At 38.9% G+C, this 19,140-nt stretch overlaps 1 protein-coding gene across 1 annotated transcript in view; it reads left to right on the top strand.

Moving 5' to 3' along the window:
* Positions 1 to 18,864, top strand: part of LOC125230689 (igLON family member 5-like) — a 42,240-nt gene extending 23,376 nt beyond the window's left edge. The window contains exons 4-7 of the mRNA XM_048135947.1: positions 4,375 to 4,585; positions 5,018 to 5,145; positions 13,615 to 13,783; positions 18,344 to 18,864. Coding sequence (XP_047991904.1) covers positions 4,375 to 4,585; positions 5,018 to 5,145; positions 13,615 to 13,783; positions 18,344 to 18,474 — 639 coding nt within the window. The 3' untranslated portion in view covers positions 18,475 to 18,864. The remainder of the gene's footprint in view (positions 1 to 4,374; positions 4,586 to 5,017; positions 5,146 to 13,614; positions 13,784 to 18,343) is intronic.
* The last annotated feature ends 276 nt before the right edge of the window (positions 18,865 to 19,140 follow it).

Below are 19,140 nucleotides of genomic sequence, written 5' to 3'. Positions count from 1 at the left end.
GGCGGTCCCTTGTTAGACGACAGAGAGGTTCGTCCCATTGCCTCTGCGAACATGGGTTGACAGGCGGGTCTGTGTTGGGGCATGTTAGCTGCCAAACATTCTTGGCCTCGGTACAGTGCGCAGCCTCCAGGACCCCAATGGAAGGGGCTAAAATTTTCCCGATGAGGATTTGAGCACCGTGTACCGAAGCCAAGAAAGCAGGCAGCGCCACACTAGAAATTTTTCGGATGCCCAAGCCGCCCAACCTGATGGGTAGGCTAGCCTGGGTCCATGTTCTTTCGCCAAAGGATATATTGAAGATGGTGGTGAGAGTTTCCAAAACTAAGTTATCCAAATTTGAGATCAAAGAAGGGTGTTTCCAGAGGTGTGAACCACGGAGGATGTATGTAAATTTTGGTACAAATAAACAGTGTTTTATGATGCAATATGCCGAATGTATGTTAATTTGAGCCAGACGATGTGTAGATGCTTTAAAATTTTCGATTTTTGTGTCTATGAAATTATTAAATGATTGGTCCATGATGGGGCAACCAAGGAGGTGAAGCGTTTCTTTGTTAATAGTTTTTATTCCAGGAGCTACTTGTTCGAACTGTTCAAATACTTGCTCTTTGTTTGGACAAGTCTCTGAAACAAAGAGTTCGCATTTCGAAAAGTTGAGGGATAAGCCAATGTTTTTTAAGTCAGTTTTTAATTTTTCTAAATCATCAAGAACTGAAATTGCTTCACCACCGAGGGTGCCGTCATCTAGGTACCATATGTTCAATTTAGAATTTAGATTTTTAATTATGGGATGAATGGCGAGACTGAATATTGCTGGACCGAGAGGGTCGCCTTGTTGACAACCTACGGAAGAAAACAAAGGGTCAGTTTGGTAGAACAATTTAGAGGGGGAACTGTAGCACTGCCAGAGAAAGTTATAAGTAGATGGAATTTTATCCTTTATTTGTGTCAACAAGGCGCCCCTGTCTACTGAATTAAAAGCATTGGAGACATCCACCTTCAGAATAACATCTCCTGCTTGGCGCTCTACATATGTCCGTACAGCGTGGACAGCAGCTTCGCAGCCGCTCTTGGAGCCGAAACCGAGCTGTATAGGCTGCAGTTCGGAGGCAAGGTCCTTAAGTATAGCGCGGCATGCTATCTTGGCTGCGAGTCGACGCAGAGTGGAGCCAACCGCAATGGGCCGAATGCCGCCGTCTTTTTTAGTCAAGGCGCATAGGTTGGCGCCATAAAGGATGTCTGTAATCTCTGGAGGGACTTGACCAGCCAACATGATGTTTACAAGGGCCGTCAAGTCCTTCAAGAGATTTTCCTTTGTGTCACCGCAACCACAGTACAGGAGGTCTTTGAGATGCTGTGGAGACAAACCGTCAAGGCCTCCTGCAGAGCCATTGGGAAATGATAGTATGGCTCCGAGAACATCCTCGGCGGAGGCGGTCAGAGCGGGATGGTTGGCTTGAGGGGGATCTGGAAGATGAAGGTTCGGGTCTGAAGGTGGATGTTTAGCGGCGAGAGCTGCGAGGGTTTCCGAATTGGCCGGTGCCACTGCATCATCAGAAAACAAGAGGCGGGCGGCTCCTTTAATGTCACCATCAGAGATTTTAGTTTCAACTTTTTTGAATAAATTATTACTAAGACGTTTATAACTATCGCCAGCAGGGCAAAGTGAAACATCGCGGCAACAATTTTGTTTGATTATTTTTGTAAGCGATTTAGAATGTGTACTATCATCAGGTTTGATGTGGAGCACTTTAAAGGTAAAAGTTAAAATATTTTCCCAACTGTGAATGGAATTGGTTGAAATAATTAATTTGATAGTCTCACTAAGAAATTTAGCTACCGACACACGCGCTCCACGCGGTACGCGTTTTAAAACAGGGCAAGTGTTTTTTAAATTAGTTAGGGTCTTCCAAAATGGTATATTTGAGTTAGGAGCCTGGAGATCCGGGATGGGTTCGACGTTGGGCTGAGATGACGTAGGTCTAGGTGTTGGTTGACTAGCTGATTTTCTATGTTTTTTAGTTATATGAATATTCAGACCTCTAGATCCTTTAAAAAACTTGGGCTCTGTACATTCGGGACAACGGATGATTTCTGAAGATGCAGTGGATGGAGCGGAGTTAGGAAGGATAGAAATAGGCATCAGCAAACTAGTCTTAAAAAGAAAAATAAACTATTTAAAATTAAAATACATAAAAAACTACACAATACTTATAACTAAAGGCTTAAAAGGACAAATAATGTATAAAAACAAAAAATAAAGATTCCCCGTCGCGGGCCCAGGCTAAGAGAACGGAGAATAGGGCCTGGGCCGCCCGCTGTGTGCTGCGCTGCTGCTGCAAGGGTTCTTTGAGGTAAGAGAACCGCTTGTGAAGTTCTGTTGATTCTGTTGATTCCAAGGAAGGTTGTATAACTTCGGAACACGTGCAAACTATATATATCACAAGCACGCCCCTTGAATGCTAAATGCACTTTATAAACACGATATCCAGATATAATATTACTCAGTAAGTATTATTATTTGTTGTTATTTTCTTGTCTGACGTCTGTCATCTCAAGCGGGGCGCGTTGCTTCCTCGTTTGCAACGATTATTTCTGCATGTATCTGCAATTATGATTAATAACTATGCTCGTCGTACTTTTTACTAATATGCGCGCACTTACTTATTGAGTATATTTTTGGTAAATAGGTTTTATATTTATTTTTAACATGATTGGTATTCTAAGAATTTGCTTGAGAAAAATAACTCTTTAAGGAGATACTATTAAGCCTCGTATTCATTTGTTGAGCAACGTTGTTGTATCAACCGGTTGCAGAGCTTCTGGCAACAGTGCATGTTGCAGAGTTGCTGACTGCATGTTGCCGTGTTTCCGCTTAGTGATCAAAAGCATCGCGGATAGTTCTGCAACTTTTCTATAAAAATGGGTGACGAATATTTTTGTCGTTTATTTTGCTACTGACTCTTATTTTGTTGATCAACTAGCACAAAATTGATTGTGCTAGTTGATCAACACAATTGATCAACTGATGCTCAACAAATGTTTACCATGAATACGTGGCTTTATAATAATTATACTTACAATAAAATACAATACAAATACTCTTTATTGCACACCTTGATAAAATACATACAACAATACAAAATAAGGAAGCAACACGAACAAAGGTAAATAACAGGCGGTCTTATCGCTAAAGAGCGAAATACGTATACTTCTAGGAAAATAATAAGAATAAGAATAAGTATACTTCTAGGAAATGCTAAATTAATTTTACGAATAGTGAAAAATCAGCAAAAGCCGATTTTTCCGACGTCTTATCTAAATGCGCTTAATCTATAAGGGTGTTGCCTGTTAAGGAAGCTCAAACTAGAACCAGTACTTAATATATATTTTACGTTTACCTTCTCCCATAGCGATCGTTTCAGGGAAGTGCGCACTTAAGCATCACCATTGATAGCACGTAGACCAGTAAAATGCCTCATCACGTCCCATTTTATAGAATCCCAAATGAAACCCATGGTGTAATGGGTATTTTTCTGACAAGACATTTCTTTACGGTTCTACCTGATCGATTTTGAATACTTATTTATCAATTATTTCAATTGATTTATTTAATTCCGGATTTCAGTTTTTTTTAATGGATTATAGCGGAGAGCGGAGAGAATAGTCATCAGTTTTTTTTATTACCCACCAAGTATAGTCGGTGGCAAACTAGCATTCCACCCATTTGGACAATGAAGTGTACGGTATTATCATTATATGTATTGCTGGTGTTAAGCGAATTAAGTTTTCCATTTACTTACATATATAAAACTAAATTCATTTTAGAATCGTTATAAAGTCGGGAAGTTTCAATTTAAAGAGAAATGCGCACCGCTTTACTTTTGGAGCTGAAAATTTTAACGAGTATGAAACTCTCTATCTAACTAGTGTACATTGTTCTTAAGGCAGTGGTCCCACCGCGATAATAAAAGAGAGACGGCGACATTGATAGTTCACCACTGGGTGAGTAACTATAAACATCGCCGTGTCTATTTTATTTACATGGGAGTGATTATCTTTTGTTCGTTTTTATAGCCGACTGCTCATAGTTTACTAGCTCGCGGTGGGACCAATGCCTATATTCATTATTCACACATAAGCCTGTCAGATTAATTAAAGAAGTAAGTCTCGAATAATTACATAACTTGCCAGATCACCTGGCGACCTTCCATGCTAGACGAGGTAACGATCGCTTAGGCTCTGTAGCGATCGAAACGCAACAAGGTAATACACGTACCAAAGCCTCTCGTTGAAGCGATGGCGATTGTGATCTCAGCTAAGCTGGCTGGTAATCTGGAGGCCCTATATAGTTGGGTAACGTAATTTTCACAGGTGTCATGGGTGCGTCATCGCGACATCCACCTGCTGACGGTAGGTCGCTACACGTACACATCGGACCAGCGGTTCGAGGCGCAGCACAAGCCGCGCTCCGAGGAGTGGGCGCTGCGCATCCGCTCCCCGCAGCGGCGAGACTCCGGCCAGTATGAGTGCCAGATCTCGACCACGCCACCTATCGGCCATGCTGTCTTCCTTAACATTGTCGGTAAGACTCGAGTAAGAGAGCGCTTTCATTTAATCCGATTCGATGTCGGATGCATGTCAAAGGTAAATGTCAAAGATGACGTCTTTAATATGAGTTTTAAGTGCCAATAGGTTATGGATTAAAATGTTCCCCACTCGAATGAACAGTACAAGTACACTGATAAAGCATAGAGTAACTTAAACAATACATTATGTCGATAACAGATTTCTGAAATAATTTCAAAGATTATTTGGTACAATGCTTTCAGCTCACTTGTAATTAACGTATTTCTATGAAATGTTAAATTCAGATTCCCGAAGTAATTGTATTATTTACGTTAAAATATATATTGAATGTTTAAGTATAAATCCGTCATTTAATAGACATAAATATCAATCCGTTCAATTATACTTTTTGCAGAAATTGTTACGATTTGCATTTTTTTTTGCACAGAGCCTGAAACAATGATTTCAAGTGGCGCCGAGCTGTTTATCCAAGCTGGTTCCACCATCAACCTGACGTGTACTGTGCGACATACTCCCGAACCCCCCACTTCAATTACTTGGACTCACGCAGAACAGGTATTTTTATAAATATTATTTATAAATGTGTCACTCTAAACGTCTACGTCAACAAAGAATATTATGAAGTCCTCTGTGTCGTATCCGACAACGGCGACCTTTACGTTTCCTCTTGAGCACTTACAGCCCAGCCACGACATTGGTCTAAGCGCGATAGCGGTGAGCGGCAGCCATACGTGCGAATGAAAAGTCCCATCGCTGTGTCTCGCTCCAATGTATGGATGCCGCTCACCGCTGTCGCGCTTAGACCAATGTCGTGGCTGAGCCGTTATATGATTCGCGAAACCGAACTTGGTTTTAAATATCCGGTCGCACTGTGCGCAGTACAGCCCAGTTGCATGTGTAATTGTGTATGCGTAGGGCGGCTTAGGTCGAGCTTTCGTTGAAGGGACTTTTGGTCTAGGTGTTCTAGTAGAGCTTCTTCAAAAGTAGCTACACCTACTTTTAAATACCATCTTGCGCCATTTTGGTCAACACAGTGTGGGCGTTCTGCCACAGATTTTATGTATTTTTATTAATTTTAATGTTTTTATTGTTTTACATTTTATAGTTTTACTTTTTTACAATTTAATTCATCAATCAATTGAAATTAATTATTTATATCAAATCATTTTAATTTTATTTATTTACAATGAATTTAATTATGTCAAATGAATTTATTTTATATCCTAATTATTCAATTAACGATTATGTACAGTAATTTTAATTGTTGATTAGCATTTAATGAATTTTACCCTTTTAACCTTTTATTCATTACTATGAAAAAATTAATCTGAACTATGAATTATGGAAAATAGAATGTTAATGTCACATATTTTGTATGTTGAAGCGGACAAACAGATTCTTGTTATTAGTAGATAGTTTAGCGCGCGGAGCGACTGCACACAGCTGATAACGTCGCGGCGTGACCGGTTCCCGACCGGCCGCCCTGCGCCCGCGCATGTTCCCCCGCGCGCCGCGCTCACCAGTCTATCTGCCTCTCTGACGCACAGCGCACGCCACCGCGCTGCTCGGTCGCATTCCAATCACATTCCTTTGTGCACTCGCTCGCGCTTTATAGTTTTAAGTGCTTTTGCTTTGCCTATCTTTCATTTCCCCTTCTGTAAATTTAAACTGTTCGCTTACGCATGTGTGTGCTCAAGAATAAAGCTTCAAAACGTATCCTGCTTGTTTGCTTTCTACGCCTGGAGCTATACCTACTGCAAGTAAGTGGAACCCGTGGGAGATATCACTACGCATCCCACATTGGTGACTCCTCGCTAAACACCTCAGCAGAGTTGAGGCGTCAGGTCTTTGAAAGCCTGCATTCCTTTAGCCATCCAGGGGCGAACGCGTCTGTGAAGCTCGTGGCAGACAGGTACGTCTGGCCTGGGGTGAGAAGAGACTGTCGCGAATGGACCCGGAACTGTCTGGCTTGCCAGCGTTCGAAGGTCACTCGGCATGTCTCCACACCACTGTCATCGTTTGACGTCCCTAAGGGCAGGTTCTTGAATATCCACATTGACCTAATTGGGCCACTTCCACTTTGCCAAGGTTTTAGGTACTGCCTCACTGCCATTGACCGTTTTACGAGATGGCCTGAGGCAATCCCAATACAGGACATGTCTGCCGATACCGTCGCACATGCTCTGCTGCATGGCTGGATAGCTCGCTTCGGGTGCCCGGTGGATATTGTCACCGACAGAGGGCGTCAGTTCGAGTCTGCGCTTTTCAAGAAGCTGTCCGAGCTGGCAGGGTTTGTACATAAGCGTACCACCGCTTATCACCCAGCGTGCAATGGCATAGTGGAGCGTATGCACCGCCATTTGAAATCTGCCATCACGTGTCACGCCCTCCACCTGGGTTGAATCACTCCCGTTGGTGTTGTTGGGCATGAGGAACGCGTTTAACTAGGATCTCCAAGCAACTTCTGCGGAGCTGGTCTACGGTCAGCCCTTGCGTATGCCTGGTGAATTTTTCAACCCAGGTGCTGATCCATTACCAGATGTGACGGACTACTTGTCTCGGCTTCGCACGTTCACAAGGAACCTGCATCCGACGCCAGCATCCCGTCATGTAGGTCAGCGTCGTACTTTTATTTTTAATGACCTGGCAACGTCTTCGCATGTGTTTCTGAGGGACGATACCCTATGCAAGTCGCTAAAACCAGCGTACACGGGACCCTATGAGGTTCTGTAGAGAGAACCGAAGGTGTATACCTTACTCATTAATGGTAAGTCTGTGACGGTATCTGTAGACCGGATAAAGCCAGCCTACATACTTCACGACACACACACCACTCACACTACACATAAAACACAGAACAACTCACATAAAACAACCACCACCAGTTCAGCTTTGAATGAGGAAGATGTCGTCAAGCGTACGCGTTCCCGTCGTGTAGTACGTTTCCTTGACTATTATCGCCCTTAGCAGGTCTCTGGAGGGGGGTGATGTGGGCGTTCTGCCACAAATTTTATGTATTTTTATTAATTTTAATGTTTTTATTGTTTTACATTTTATAGTTTTACTTTTTTACAATTTAATTCATCAATCAATTGAAATTAATTATTTATATCAAATCATTTTAATTTTATTTATTTACAATGAATTTAATTATGTCAAATGAATTTATTTTATATCCTAATTATTCAATTAACGATTATGTACAGTAATTTTAATTGTTGATTAGCATTTAATGAATTTTACCCTTTTAACCTTTTATTCATTACTATGAAAAAATTAATCTGAACTATGAATTATGGAAAATAAAATGTTAATGTCACATATTTTGTATGTTGAAGCGGACAAACAGATTCTTGTTATTAGTAGATAGTTTAGCGCGCGGAGCGACTGCACACAGCTGATAACGTCGCGGCGTGACCGGTTCCCGACCGGCCGCCCTGCGCCCGCGCATGTTCCCCCGCGCGCCGCGCTCACCAGTCTATCTGCCTCTCTGACGCACAGCGCACGCCACCGCGCTGCTCGGTCGCATTCCAATCACATTCCTTTGTGCACTCGCTCGCGCTTTATAGTTTTAAGTGCTTTTGCTTTGCCTATCTTGCATTTCCCCTTCTGTAAATTTAAACTGTTCGCTTACGCATGTGTGTGCTGAAGAATAAAGCTTCAAAACGTATCCTGCTTGTTTGCTTTCTACGCCTGGAGCTATACCTACTGCAAGTAAGTGGAACCCGTGGGAGATATCACTACGCATCCCACAACAGTATACAGTCATGAACCACATTATATTATTATACACCGAAGATCCCCTAGCCCGACTAAAATTGATTTTAAAACAGTTTTATAGGTTCATTGTCCAGTCCCCTTATATGGGTCAGAGAAAATTAGGGGAAAAGTGTATAAGACGGAGACGTGGATTAAAATGGGGTCACGCACTCTACATCAAAGTAGACAACGCATGAACGTTAACGGTTTTTACAAGCTGAAGGTGAAATTGAGTATAGGATGGCGTTCAGGGGCAGTTGCAAATTAAAAATGAAAAAGAAAGGAAAAGGCTTGCCGTAAGCAAAAGGAAAAAAACTCAATTATCTATTTCAAAGACGAAAAAAAACTATGTGAAAATGTACATAAAACATTTGAAAGGGGCCATCGGTATATGACCACTACCAACCACTACGCACATACGGTAAGGATTACGACGAACCATAAGTACTTATTTTAAGAGGAGGAAGACGTAGGTAGGGGTCTAAATTTAAATTTCTAGAGTTTATCTGCAATTAGACGCAAGACATCTTCATCTTACCCCACCCGAGGGATAATATGATGATTCGTGTGTCTTCCAATCTGATAAAAACTTATAATCTATAGGGAAGAAAACTTCATTTTACAACGTGTTTAATAAATAAAGAATTAATATGGTACTTTAATACCATTATAAAATGTTCTCTTGTACCATTATTATATGTACTTTGATCTTTGTAGACTTTAGCGACCACTCTCAGGCTTCCAGCTAACTCACAGACTTACTCTAATAGTCTTGAATACGTTAACATATACAAACATGTACTGAACTAAACCAATGTCCCTACCTACTCCCGTCGTAGGTGGTTCTGAGAAATATCACTTTGAAACTGAGGGGACTTAATCTTAACTCGTTTACGGTATAACTTGCTATATTAAAACAAAACTTGACTACGCTGTATAAATTAAATTGCTTAAACTTTTAAATGTCATCGCCCTTTCTCGTTGATTATGATCAAACAAAATTATAACTGTGTGTTATCCTCAACACAAAGAGAGTGGATTTAATGGCTGTTATTCAATAAAATATCGTTAGAGAAATTTACATAATTAGCTCAATAATATATCACAGTGTAACAAATAATTGTAACAAGCGCTGGTAGTCCAGCGGTAAGGTACGTGCAACTTGCGTTCCGGAGGTCACGGGTTCGAACCCCGGCTCGCACCAATGAGTTTTTAGGAATTTATGTGCGAAATGTCGTTTGATATTTGCCAGTCGCTTTTCGGTGAAGGAAAACATCGTGAGGAAACCGGACTAATTCCAATAAGTTCTAGTTTACCCTTCGGGATGGAAGGTCACATGGCAGTCGCTTTCGTAAAAACTGGTGCCTACTCCAAATCTTGGTATTAGTTGTCAAAGTGGACCCAGGCTCCCATGAGCCGTGGCAAATGCCGGGATAATGTAACAAATAATTCTTATAAATTGAAATTCGTCACTAATAGCTCAGTAAACTCGTCAGTTTCCCAGAGGGGTAGGTACAGATCACGTATTCTTCTATTTGCTATTTGCTACAATCCCGACAAACCTCTTTCGCTTCACTCATTTTGATGACGTTCCTCATATGTGCCCGTCTTTGGGTCCTTACATTTGACATAAGTAATATGGTATGGTATACCAAATTTCAAGTATTTCGGTCCAGCATTTTCAGAGAAAATTGTCAGTGGCAGACGAACAGACAGATGTATGAGTGAACATTTCAAGGGATTTGTCGTGTTGTGGTATAGATATCTAAAAACTAGCTTTCGTAACGTCGTTATCAAGGCATTTCAGCGATTCCTAATATTAACTGCTGAAATTCCTAATATTAACTGGTAGAAAATGTGATATTGTACAAAAAAGATTGAACTAATAAATAAAAACCGGCCAAGAGCGTGTCGGGCCACGCTCAGTGTAGGGTTCCGTAGCTTTCCGTATTTTTTTCAAAAACTACTGAATTTATCAAGTTCAAAATAATTTTCCTAGAAAGTCTTTATAAAGTTCTACTTTTGTGATTTTTTTCATATTTTTTAAACATAATATGGTTCAAAAGTTAGAGGGGTTGGACGCACTTTTTTTTTTCCTTTAGGACCGATTATTTCCGAAAATATTAATATTATCAAAAAACGATCTTAGTAAACCCTTACTCATTTTTAAATACCTATCCAACAATATATCACACGTTGGGGTTGGAATGAAAAAAAATATCAGCCCCCACTTTACATGTGGGGGGGTACCCTAACAAAACATTTTTTTCCATTTTTAGGGTTCCGTAGTCAACTAGGAACCCTTATAGTTTCGCCATGTCTGTCTGTCTGTCCGTCCGTCCGTCCGTCCGTCCGTCCGTCCGTCCGTCCGTCCGTCCGTCCGTCCGTCCGTCCGTCCGTCCGTCCGCGGATAATCTCTGATTTTTTTCATTCCAGTAACCGTTAGCACTAGAAAGCTGAAATTTGGTACCAATATGTATATCAATCACGCCGACAAAGTGCAAAAATGATAAAAAATGAAAAAAAATGTTTTATTAGTGGGTAGTTTCCCCCTACATGTAAAGTGGGGCAAATGATTTTTTTTCATTCCAACCCCAACGTGTGATATATTGTTGGATAGGTATTTTCAAAACTGAATAAGGGTTTAGTAAAATCGTTTTTTGATAATATTAATACTTTCGGAAATAATCGCTCCTAAAGGAAAAAAAGTGCGTCCCCCCCCTCTAACTTTTGAACCATACGTTCAAAAATATGAAAAAAATCACAAAAGTAGAACATAATAAAGACTTTCCAGGAAAATTGTTTTGAACTTGATAGGTTCAGTAGTTTTTGAGAAAAATAAGGAAAACTACGGAACCCTACACTGAGCGTGGCCCGACACGCTCGGCTCTTGGCCGGTTTTTATTTTTGCACTTTGTTGGCGTGATTGATATACATATTGGTACCAAATTTCAGCTTTCTAGTGCTAAAGGTTACTGAGATTATCCGCGGACGGACGGACGGACGGACGGACAGACAGACATGGCGAAACTATAAGGGTTCCTAGTTGACTACGGAACCCTAAAAATGCTTCAAATCTTTACAATATTAAGTAAGAAAAACTCAGTTGTTTTCTTATCAAACACAAACATGATAATTCAAAAACATCATATCCGCGGTCTCGATTACGTGCATCCATCTCGCTTGCGCTTACGCTCAGTAACAGAGAGAGAAGACCACGAACTCGATGGACCTTAATAACAAACAATCCAACTCCTCCTGCTAGAGCTATCGTTTCATTTAATGATATCTCTGCGGTTACCTGACGTTGACATTTATAATAATACGTCTTGCCAACTTTGAAGCCTATTAAAGCCATGCATGAATTGTGAACTGAATTTAATGAATTAGGATTAATATTCATTTGCTTTATTGACATTATTCATCGTCCTCTTTGCGTTATCCCGGCATTCGCCTCGGCTTGTGGGAGCCTGGGGTCCACTTTGACAGCTAATCTCAAGACTTGGCGTAGGCACTAGTTTTTATGAAAGAGACTATTACCTGACCTTTCAACTCTAAGGGTAACCTAGGTTTTATTGGGATTAGTCCGGTTTTGCCACGATGTTTTCCTTCACTGAAAAGCCACTGATTACATGTGTACATGTAATGTATATACTAGTATATAACTCCTAATGTATGTGCTTTTTTCTACATCTGTATGGTACAAGGGGGCGTCTCGATATGTCCAGTAGACTCGTATGGCACTCTAGTTAACACGCTAGTTTTTAGTTAAAACATTGTTTAGTTGAATTTACCCACCAGTCGATTTAGACTCCAGACCTTAAGCTTATTTATTTTATAAGTAAACCAAATAAAATGTAATAGAGATCGGAACATCATCTATTTAGTTATACGATGCAGGGCAGCTTGTGAATATATTTCAACAGGGCGTTCCCTTGACGATGATTAGGCCATAAATTCTGCTTTTAACGCGACTGTAATGTAACTCTCGGAAGGACTGGAAACTCTAAATTCTTTGCTTCATTGCGTTTATAACTTCAATTGTGAAATCCTGAAAGCAGTAAGTGTGCTAAAAGTGGTGTGTAATTTTTATGTTGTGAGTAGATATATATCTAGAAAACCCTAGTCTAAACTTTAACAATACCTGTATAAAATAAATAATAATGAAAGGGAGAAATTTTAAATGTGTGACGATAAATTAAACACTAACAAAGGGAGTGTTTTAAATCGACACGTGTTACAAATTCCTTCATCGCACTAAAATACACAATGTATGTCTTTCTTTTGGTGAACTGCAGTAACTTTGCGCTACATTTCTAATTAATAATTATTTTTATTTTATGCCACGTGCATAATACTAATAATTCGTAATACTAATACACTACTATTGGTAAATCAAATTATTGTAGGTACCTATTTACTAAGATTTACTAGGTAATATTACAAAATTAAAAGTTTAGTGGGTACTTAACCCTAATTTCAGTTAAAGTACTAAGTAAGTAAGTACGCTACTTTCAAACTTCAGACGTTTATAAAATATGAGGTTTCGTGTGGTTGCCAAAACAAGATTATATTTCTTAGATAGAAATACTTTTTGAAATTACGAAACGAGATTTTAAAATCGGCTTTTCCAACTCACGACACGCTTGGCACGGGGCAAACACATTTCTCTTTTTGTTTTTAAATGTAAGTAAGGTACGCTTTCAGAAAAATAAAATAATTATTAGTGCAAATGGTAGACTACATTGCTATGAAATATTATTTAGCAGAAGCAGTTTCAACAATAGTACTAAAAAATACTTTAGTAGAAAGTCTCTATTTAACAAATAGTATTCTTAAAATGATGAAAAACTCTACATATAAATGAGTTGTTAACATACGTATAGTACTGTTCAGATTTGTAGATAAATTAAGAGAGAGAGATATATATACGTTGTAGTTTTTCAGGTTAAAGGAACGTGAATGACGTGTACGTAAAAGCACTTTTTAAAACTAAGTCGTTCCAATTTTGTCGTTTCATTTTATTCACATATCTTTTGTTATGATTTTCAATAGCTAGCAGTTCATTAAAATAAATAGTTCAATCAGGAGAAATGGTAATTCAATTCCTTTTTTTTTTAACAAGATTTGTGAAAATTGTTACACCTACAACTCCAATATTATTTTTGTTAATATTAAGACGACTATTTTTCATATTTAACAGTGGTTGATCATTAATGTAAGTTACACGAGGAATGCCTTCAATACATAATATTTTTTTCACAGGTCATAAACTTCGACTCTGCTCGAGGCGGCATCTCCTTGGTCACCGAGAAAGGAATGAAAAGCACAAGTCGCCTGCTGGTCCAGCGGGCGAGAGGCGCGGATGCGGGGCTCTACACGTGCGGGCCAAACAACGCGCCTCCTGCATCCACTCGAGTTCATGTTTTGTCTGGTGAGTCTCCGGGATTCCCCTGGTCACTGAGAAATTCATGTGGTAATACGAGCCGCCTGCTGGTGCGGCGGGACAGGGGTGCCTGTGCAGTGTATAGTGAGCTGCAAAAGTGTATGGACACGCGCGGGCCGAACAACGCGCCTCCTGCCTCCACTCGAGTCCATGTTTTGTCTGGTGAATCTGCGGGATCTATTCTCCTTGATTACCGAGAAAGACATAAAGAGCACGAGTCGCCTGCTAGAGCAGAAAGCCAGGGGCGCCGATGGGGGGCTCTACACGTGCGGGCAGAACAACGCGCCTCCTGCCTCCAATCGAGTCCATGTTTTGCCTGGTAATTCGATAAAAATATAATAAAACATTAATATTTGACTCGTATTGTCTCCTTGTCTCCTGCAGAGGCATACTACCCATCCTTACATCATTAATACAACTAGAAAAAGACGTGTTAATCTACGTAGCGGCGAGACACATTGCTAACCCTTAGGACAATTCGAATACTGCTGCTTTTTTCCGAATTTTTCGGACCTTTAAAAGCCAAATTCATGCTCTAACACTAAATCAAATTAAACGTCAGGTGAAGGGCTTTACTAACGATGTATTTGGGACATTTCCTTGCCGAAATTTAAAAATATGATATTATAGTTCAGATTATATTAGTAGATATTAAATTGTTAGATATAATATATTTGCTGGCGTGTGTTTACTTTAACTTATACTCATTTCACTGGTCCTGAAATATTATCCCGAGCAAGATATACCTAATAGAAAATGGCATGTGCGGAGGTGAGCGAATTAATGTCAATATTGTCTCATATTATGGTTTTAGGTATAATAATAACTAGTGGCCCTTTGAGCTGTAGACCTTCGCAATATGCTAAGCAATGTTATTAATGATATTATTACAGTTAAGTCACGATGGTGACGATGGTCTTTAGCGCCATATAAATTCCTTAATGATAACTTCCAAATTATATTATCAAAAATGTACAAAAACGGGATTGACAAAACAACCAGACCGACGACACGACTGACGACCGGTCTGACCTAGCCTGCTAAGCCTCGGTCCCGAGTTCGGAGCCATAGTTCCTGAGCCATGGATGTTTTCTATGTATATAAGTATTTGCTATTAAAGCCTCGTTGTCGAGTACCCACCACACAAGTTCTTGAGCTTACCGTGGGACTCAGTCGTTCCTGTGTAAGAATGTCCTATAATATTTATTTAAAAGAATCTTGTCACAAATTTTACCAAAATTGGTTGGAAATCGCTACATGTAGAGGAGAACATCTATTATGGATATATATAAAAATCAAATCGAGTTAAACCGTAGACCTACACTATCGCTCGGGGCAATTTTAACAAAAAGCAATATAAAATAGCCATATCATTACCTCAAACATATTCTCGGTATATAATATACCTATGTAATGTTACTAACTGCTCGTTTTTTTTTTTTTTAACAAATCTACCAAAACGTTCGTTTCCCGTTTAATCAATTTCGTTAAAAGGGCTGAACATTTCAATGTAATGAGAAAAACGTGCATCGCTCCTATTTGATATTATCCTAAAAGTTTTCGTTCGCGTGACAGTAAGCTCGCTGACATCCAGATCACACATCTTTTTCTAATTAATATTCCTGACCTAAGGACGGGTCGTCTATGTCGCGGCGACATAATCATGATATTTGTTACAACAGGTTACAATAGAAGGTATTCGTTTTGTTTCGCTTAGAATAGGTTATGCAGCAATAAAAAATATTCGACTAAGCTTCAATTAGGTGAATGTCTTGAAATATCATGCTCGTGTCTATAATTTCACTTGAGTGGGTAATATTCTCTTATAGCTTTCGATTTTATCGGAAGATGTATGGCGTTGATTTCTAGGATTATTATACCTAAGTTAAAAAAAAATGTGTGAACACCACACCATATCCTAGTTAGCAAAATAAGTAATTTTTCTTTCCTCGACGAATACTTTTTAAACTGATTCATGGCGTCGTCATTGCGGTTCTATCATACCTATGGGTTTGTGTAATTTTTTTGCCATATAAAACCTACTTAAATACTCTTAATGAACTCTATCTAATGAAGTAAAACGAAAAAGTATATTTAAGTCATGTGCTCACAATAAAAATGAAAGCAATTGTGTTATTTCCCAGGGTACTGGGTGTGGTTTACAAATTGGGCAATTAGTCTAAACAGCCAATATCAATATGACTACAATTTGAACAAAACTAAATATTTCGGCAATTATTTCATTTATTAAATGGATGTGTTTATACAATTTTCTACATTGCAAGTTTTTGAGGACAACTTAAATAGTTTTTATTTGAATCAATATTGAGTCAGAGCTAAGGCGTCAACTGTTTTACTACCATAAAACTGCGAAAAGGTTATTTAATATGTACAATTGACACAATTGTCCAAATTTTAGTATCAAATTGTTGTCAACATAATTTAGTCTCACTCTAGAAACCCGAATCCAAATTTGAAAATTCTTGTTACTCGGCCTTGCAAGACCCTCTGGACAGCCTAAGAATTATCCGGGGGATTATCTAATCCACCACGCTTGTCTTGCTCGGGTCAAGTTATGAATATTTAACTAAGGTATTTTCAGGCTCAGCCTTCCGTACCTACTGTTAATACGGTTTTACAAATACAGGGTTTTGGCATAAAGAGGCATACTTATTGTAGGTAATGTACGTACTAAGACACACATATTTTTTCACCTCACTAGCTCGGAAAGGACTTTTTTATTCTTTAAAAACAGATAGCAAAATCGCATTTTATCCACAAGAGTGCAAAGAATATTTGAAATCCGAACGTGTCAGTAGTTACTTTTTTAAATATAATTTCTTGTAAAGGCATGTCCCAGACAGGACAATTTTCTCCCTGTGCTTAAATTGTCTTAACAAATCATGTGATGTGAACGTAAAAATAATTTCATATCGAATTGTATCCGACTAAAAACATTAAATTCAAACAATTTTATAACATGATTTTACCATAAAACACTTGAAATCGTACAAGAAATTGTATTTTTGACTTTTCCACTGTACTTATTCAGAACGCACCTTAAGTAAAATTGCAATCTCAAAACGCGTAAAACGGAACGCACCCAAATAGATTTTTCCTCTTGATTCTTAATTTGAAACTTTTGTGGTGTCGGTGGGTGCATCGTGGAAATTGTAATAAAAACAAATTGACTTATTTCTGTGCAATTATGTTCCAGTTGTTTTTATTGCGTGTTTCGCTTTAGTGAGGTGAAAAGTTATGTGTTACACACGGGATGCAAAGTTATTTTACCTCGTGTGTATTGAAACACTCTCTACGCTAAGGATTCTATTTTTGAACTACTCGCTTCGCTCAGGATTCTATTTTCGAACCACTCGCTTCGCTCGTGGTTGAACCAACCATAGGATCCATTCGCTAGCTCGTAGTTCAACCCTAGAATCCATTCGCTAATTCGTGTTGCAATTCCACACTCGGTTAAAATACAACTTTGCTCCCTTGTATAACAAATAACTATTTATGAAAACTAGGTACTTAAATGAGTGTTAAATTCGTGAGCGTCAGAATGGCGGGTGTACATCAAGCAATCCTGGTGTGGTATACGTCAGGAGTTAGTGCTAGCAATGTGCCAAATGTGCGCCAAAATTCGAGCAATGTGCTCTTTGAACTCCAGAGATATTTAAGAAATTAATGACACCCGCCATTCTGACGTCAGGTTGGCGGGTGTACTTCCAGTTCTAGCTAATGGCTGCTAACTTGAGGGTGAAAGTACTGCCTAAGGTTAGTGCTCGCAATGTGCTTCCACATGTATGAAACACACACTAATTCAGAGAGCCGTTGAAGAGTAATATGGGATTGAATAAAGATGTCTATAACGCCTGCTGAAATAAAATAGCAATGTTCATTACCTGCAATGCAGCATTAACATTCAGGCGCTTTTCACAAAAAAGTGATACTTATAGATATATTTATTCAATTCCATATTACTCTTCAACGGCTCTCTGAATTAGTGTGTGTTTCATACATGTGGAAGCACATTGCGAGCACTAACCTTAGGCAGTACTTTCACCCTCGAGTAAGCAGTCATTAGCTAGAACTGGAAGTACACCCGCCAACCTGACGTCAGAATGGCGGGTGTCATTAATTTCTTAAATATCTCTGGAGTTCAAAGAGCACATTGCTCAAATTTTGGCGCACATTTGGCACATTGCTAGCACTAACTCCTGACGTATACGACACCAGGATTGCTTGATGTACACCCGCCATTCTGACGCTCACTTAAATTCAAATTGGTGTGGACGTCACTTCATAAGATTTTTTTGCGGGTACCCTTGTAACAAAACATAAGCATTAACCTAATTAACCCTTCACAATGTAATGTTAACTTTAGTGCTGCAAATTATGAGCGATCGCAGTTATATTGTTTCAACCATATCCTCTATGAAGTCGTAATATTGACTTATCTTATACCTATGTAATATAATTAAAAAAAAAACATAATTATATGTACTTATTTTTGATTTTTCTTATTTTTAACTACTTTTTTCTCAGGTGAACATCCAGCAGCGATGCAGCAAGGCTGCGCAAAATCGTCTCTGGACAGAGTGACAACAATACTATGCTGTCTTTTGACATTCTACTTTCTAAATAAATCGTTTTCTGACATGCAGTTTGGTACTTAATTATATCTTCATAATAAAATTATGATTCATGATTTCAACAAAATAATTTGTTAATTGAAATAAATTATGTACAATGTACATACATATATGCAGTTTTCCAATATATAAGGGTTCTCGTGCTTCGATTGCAATTATATGTTTTCATCTGATTTTTTAACATAAATTCTGTTATTTATTGTACCACAACCGTATCAACCCTTCTCGTATGGAAATTCAAGTACAAACATATTAATTATTTACTTTAGAATTGTGTCCATGTAAACATTGCCCCATCACTAATCTAAGTACTCTGTAATTAAACCATTTTGTGACTGTTATTAGTGTAATTTTATAAGGAATGTAAAAATAGTTTAACTAATAAACACATCATCGAAAAAATAAATACTTACATTGGAATTAGTTCTCAATTGTTTTATTAAGACCTTATATCATATTAGATTATTTGAATTATTTCTTTTATTGAATCACTGACATAAACCAAGGTGTTGTCGGTCCTTGAGCCCAACAGTCGGCCCAAGGTCGATGATACGAGACCTAAAGGAATAACATTAACAACTCTGTGCGGGGTGCGGGCGGAGCCCTTGTTTGCTCGCAAATTGGATAAAGATACTGACGCTGTCAAATTCTTATTCCAAGCATATACGGTATATATTATCAACTTCCTCC

The sequence above is a fragment of the Leguminivora glycinivorella genome, chromosome 1 (assembly GCF_023078275.1).
Source record: "Leguminivora glycinivorella isolate SPB_JAAS2020 chromosome 1, LegGlyc_1.1, whole genome shotgun sequence".
Classification (NCBI taxonomy): domain Eukaryota; kingdom Metazoa; phylum Arthropoda; class Insecta; order Lepidoptera; family Tortricidae; genus Leguminivora; species Leguminivora glycinivorella.
The sequence above is the reverse complement of the archived record's forward strand: the minus strand, read 5'-3'. Positions and strand labels throughout refer to the sequence as shown.